Below are 5,190 nucleotides of genomic sequence, written 5' to 3'. Positions count from 1 at the left end.
CTTCCATCCTTCCATCCTTCCTCCCTTCCTTCTTTCTTCCATCCTTCCTTACTCCTTTCCTTCATTCTTCTTCCCTTCCCTCCTTCTTCCCTCCTTTCCTTCCTTCCTTCCTTGACTCGAGGACAACAGGAGGGTTAAATATAAATTAAAACATTCAGGGATAAAACCAAAACAATCCAGCTTCATCTGAATATAAATATTGAACATTAAATGAACCCGACTCAGTCAATGAAAACATTAAACTAACCTTAAAACAATAATTTAACTGAATAACATGAAAATCAATGACCATAAACTCTCTGAGCTCTTTATTAGAAACATCTGTTTAATCTAATTTAATCTAATACAACAGCTGATATCAACTCTGCTTTATGAGGTTTATACATGTTCAGGTTGTATTAACATCATCAGGAAGGAGGTTATTATTCTGCTGTATGTGTATTATGATGATGGTGTGTTCAGGTGTTCCTGTTATTTTGTCCACTCCTGTCAGACAGCAGTTAACTGATGACAACAGAACAACAACACTATGAACCATAATGAGAACAGTTAATACTGAGTGTGTTTGTGACCTTATTCTCTCTCTTTATCCTCTCTGTTGTTTTTCTGTCTCTGATAATAATCCAATAATATTCCAATAACGACCGCTGGATGATTCCTGCTGTTTGTTACGTAAATGACTGAATGAACCTGCTGCGTGACTCACTAACAGGATCCACGGCTTTAAATCCATTTCAGGATTAATGTTCAATCAGAGGATAAATGAAGCCGATGTGTCACTTTGACACGATGATGTCATCGGCCTGGAAATCTCATCCAATCAGAGTTTTAGGTTCAGAGACGTCCAGCGTTCACACGTCTGAGATTTAAACCTTCCTGTCGTCAAACTGACCCGTCTGTTTTTACTCTTCCTTCTTTCCTTCCTTCCTCCCTCCTTCCTTCCTTCCTTCTTTCCTCCCTCCCTCCTTCCTTCCGTCTGTCCTTCCTCCCTCCTTCTCTCTTTCTTTCCTTACTCTCTCTTTCCTCCCTCAATCCCCTTTTCTTTCTTCCTTTCCTTCCTCCCTTCCTTCTTTCCTTCCTTCCTTCTTTCCTCCCTCTCTCCCTCCTCTTCCTTCTTTCCTGTCCTTTCCTTCCTTCTCTCCTTCCTTCCTTCTCTCCTTCCCTCCTTCCTTCCGTCTGTCCTTCCTCCCTCCTTCTCTCTTTCTTTCCTTCCTCTCTTTCCTCCCTCAATCCCCTATTCCTTCCTTCCTTCCTTCTTTCCTCCGTCCCTCCTTCCTTCCTTCTTTCCTCCCTCCATCCCCTTTTCTTTCTTCCTTTCCTTCCTCCCTTCCTTCTTTCCTCCCTCCCTCCTTCTTTCTTTCCTCGCTCTTACCTTCCCCCTTCCTTCTTTCCTCTGTCCTTCTTTCCTCCCTCCTCCTTCCTTCTTTCCTGTCCTTTCCTTCCTTCTCCCCTTCCTTCCTTCTTTCCTTCCTTCTTCCTTCTCTCCTTCCTTCCTTCCTTCCTCCTTTCTTTCCTTCTTCCTCCCTTCCTTCCTCCTTTCTTTCCTTCTTCCTCCCTTCCTTCCTCCTTTCCTTCATTCTTCCTTCCTCCCTTCCTTGACTCGAGGACAACAGGAGGGTTAAGAAACAGTGATCAACATTTCATAGATCAGATGATTGATTAATAATCAGTGTGATTGATAAAGATTCAAGATTTAAGAGTTTTATTGTTATAAGCAGTAAAAACACGAGGTTCAGACGATGCAATGAAATTCTTACTTTGCTCTTTACACACAACAATAACAAACACGTCATAATAAGATGCAAACAACAATAACAGATCAGAAAATAATAAAATAATAAAATGAAACTAGATAAACTGGAGCGTTAGACACAGACGTCAGCATCACTTTAGTCTGATAATTATTATTATTATAGTTTATTTAATTAAGGGACAGATATAATATACACAGTGTTAATGCAACAGTCTCTAGAAGGGCTTTTGGGAAAATTAGAGATTAAAATTAAAATTGAAAAATAAACTATTTTTTATAACAAAATAATATTTTTATTATTATTACATTTTTAAAGCTTCTTAAATATGATAATTTTATCCTTTTCATTCTCGTATATGACAGTAAACTGAATATCTTTGAGTTTCTGACTGTTGACCCAGGAGGGGAGGTTCTGGTCCTCTGAAATGAGGCCAACCAGGAAGTAGCTTAAAACTGCATTCTATCAAAAGGCCACCAGGGGGCGACCGTTTTGGTGTCAAAAGGACTTCCGTCTCTATACAAGTCAATGGAGAATTCACCAACTTCTCACTTGATTTCTAACCTCAGTAAACGTTTTCTCTCTCTCTCTCTCTCCCTCTGTCTCTCTCTCTCTTTCTGTCTCTCTCTCTCTCTTCTCTCTCTCTCTTTCTGTCTCTCTGTCTCTCTGTCTCTCTCTCTTTCTCTCTCTCTGTCTCTCTCTCTCTTTCTCTCTCTCTCTCTCTCTCTCTCTCTCTCTCTCTCTCTCTCCCTCTCTCTCTCTCCCTCTCTCTCTCTCTCTCTCTGTCTCTCTCTCTCTTTCTGTCTCTCTCTCTTTCTGTCTCTCTCTTTCTCTCTCTCTGTCTCTCTCTCTCTTTCTCTCTCTCTCTCTCTCTCTCTGTCTCTCTCTCTTTCTCTCTCTCTGTCTCTCTCTCTCTCTTTCTCTCTCTCTGTCTCTCTCTCTCTCTCCCTCTCTCTCTCTCTCTCTCTCTCTCTGTCTCTCTCTCTCTTTCTGTCTCTCTCTCTTTCTCTCTCTCTGTCTCTCTCTCTCTTTCTCTCTCTCTCTCTCTCTCTCTCTCTCTCTCTCTCTCTCTCTCTCTCTCTCTCTCTGTCTCTCTCTCTCTGTCTCCCCCCCCCTCTCTCTCTCTTCTCAGTAAACTGTCTGGACGTCCATGTTGAGAAACATCCGGACCGTGTGGCTCTGATCTGGGAGCGAGATGAACCCGGCACTGAGGTGAAAGTCACCTACAGTACAAACATCTCGCTGCGTTCTCCCTGTACGCAGATGACACTGATGTTTATTTTATTAACTCACAGCAGCGTTATCTCTGTCAGAGCAGCACCAGGAATCTAGAGGTGATGATGCTGAAGACAGACACACAGCTGGTAAAGCTCAACAGTCACAAACGCAGCATTTTAAACATATATCTAGAAATATAGTCAAGAGTACTTAACCCTTTAAACATGACAAATCATTATATCAGTGGTGTCCAACCCCGCTCCTGGAGAGCTACTACCCTGCATGTTTTAGGTTTCTCCCCACTCTAACACACCTGATTCTAATAATTAACTTGTTATCAAGCCCTTTGACAAGCTTCAGCTGCTTGATAATGAGTTAATAATTAGAATCAGGTGTGTTAGAGTGGGGAGAAACCTAAAACATGCAGGGTAGTAGCTCTCCAGGAGCAGGGTTGGACACCACTGATTTATATGGAGCCAGCTGGGATGTTGACTTGTTGTTATGGAAACACAGAAGACTTGTGACCCGAGCTGTTCTTGTTCACTAACAGAGCGTGTAGTGGACCGCTGCCGAGTTACTCTTTGTCTTATTCTCAGTAACGTAAAACTACCGGTTCATGCTGCCCTCTACTGTTGAGAATCACAACATGTGCATTATCTTAATTTAAATACCAGACGTATAATGTGGACCTGACAAACAGCTGATTCAGTGCTGTGGTTGGGAGTAAGAGTACAGGTACAGGTGTCCCTTCTTCATTTAACAGCAGATTTCTCTCATGAATAGCAAAGAAAAGAAAAATGTTCCCTGAACGCCTCACATGCAGGCCATTGGTAGACGTTACAGTTCACTGATGCTCCATGAACGCATCACACAGAATATCTGGAACAGTTTGGAGTTGAGATGAAGTTATTGAGACATCCTGCAGTCTTCAACATTCATTCAGAGTTCCTGAAAGCTTCACTCTCTAAACAGGAGGGTCAAACTCATTTTAGTTCAAGGGCCACATACAGACATATTTGAATTATCTAACCTTAGATTAGATAAATCCTCCAAAACGTACAACATCTTTGCAGACAGCGCTGTCAGTTTGAGGTTTCCCTGGTGAGAGATACTGATCAAATGTGTCCTTAAAATGTGAATCATGTTGCAGGTCAGTAATCTCAGTTGTGACTCAACAGGAAGGTCAGAGGTCTTGACTGTGAATGTCAGAAATAAGCAACAACAGCAGCGTTTTATTGAAAACTTGGACGTAGTATTCTGCAATGTTCATACTTTGCAAAGTTATCCAGTGGGCCGCATTGGATCCTCATACGGGCCGGATCTGGGCCATGGACCGTATGTTTGACACCTCTGCTCTAAACCTTTTCCCTTCATTCTCTGTGATAGCTCGTATCACTACAGATGTAATCTCATCTCTGACCTCAGTGTGAGGGTTTATATTTCTGCTCATTGGATCCAGAAGAAGAAGCAGCAGGATCCAGTTCTTCAGTTCTTCAGTTCTTATATTTTATAGATGTATTAAGAACTGCTCATCCAGACAGCCTCACGTCTTTGGTTCCCCAACAGAACACCTGCCAGCTATGAAGAACATCCAATGAATGGTTGTAAAGATGTGAACATACATACATACATACATACATACATACATACATACATACATACAGATGTTTATTTGTTGTTGTGTTAAATGTGAGAAGCAGCAGAGATGTTCTGATATGAAACATTATATGACTGCAGAGAGTTTATAGTGATGATAAGACTCAGAGAGCAGCAGCGTTAATCTCACTGTGGTGCTGGACTTTAAACTTCACTGATCATGTGACCTGTTATACAGCTGAATACTTTATGATACAGTAAAGTTCTTTAAGTCGTGAATCAATGTGTGAAAAAAAGGTTTGACTATTTATTGAAGTTCAGCTTTGGTCCTAAATGATTAAACTGCTGTGAATTTCCTGCAGAGACGAGAATAATAATAATATAATAATAATAATAATATAAGAATAATAATAATAATATAAGAATTATAATAATTATAATAATAATAATAATTATAATAATTATAATAATATTAATATCATAATATAATAATAATAATAATAATAATAATAAGTATTATAATAATAATAATAATAATAATAATAATATAATAATGATAATAATGATAATAATAATAATATAATAATAATAATATAATAATAATAATAATGATGATAATAATATT

General features: G+C 39.6%; 1 protein-coding gene across 1 annotated transcript in view; it reads left to right on the top strand.

Annotated features, from left to right (window-relative positions):
* The window catches only part of LOC133991579 (acetyl-coenzyme A synthetase 2-like, mitochondrial), a 66,915-nt gene that overhangs the window by 2,584 nt on the left and 59,141 nt on the right, over nucleotides 1-5,190 (top strand). The window contains 2 exon segments of the mRNA XM_062430034.1: nucleotides 2,884-2,969; nucleotides 3,700-3,710. Coding sequence (XP_062286018.1) covers nucleotides 2,884-2,969; nucleotides 3,700-3,710 — 97 coding nt within the window.

Source organism: Scomber scombrus, chromosome 12 (assembly GCF_963691925.1).
Source record: "Scomber scombrus chromosome 12, fScoSco1.1, whole genome shotgun sequence".
In the NCBI taxonomy this organism is placed as follows: Eukaryota; Metazoa; Chordata; class Actinopteri; order Scombriformes; family Scombridae; genus Scomber; species Scomber scombrus.
Note: the sequence above shows the minus strand (reverse complement) of the source record. Positions and strands in the feature narration are given on the sequence as shown.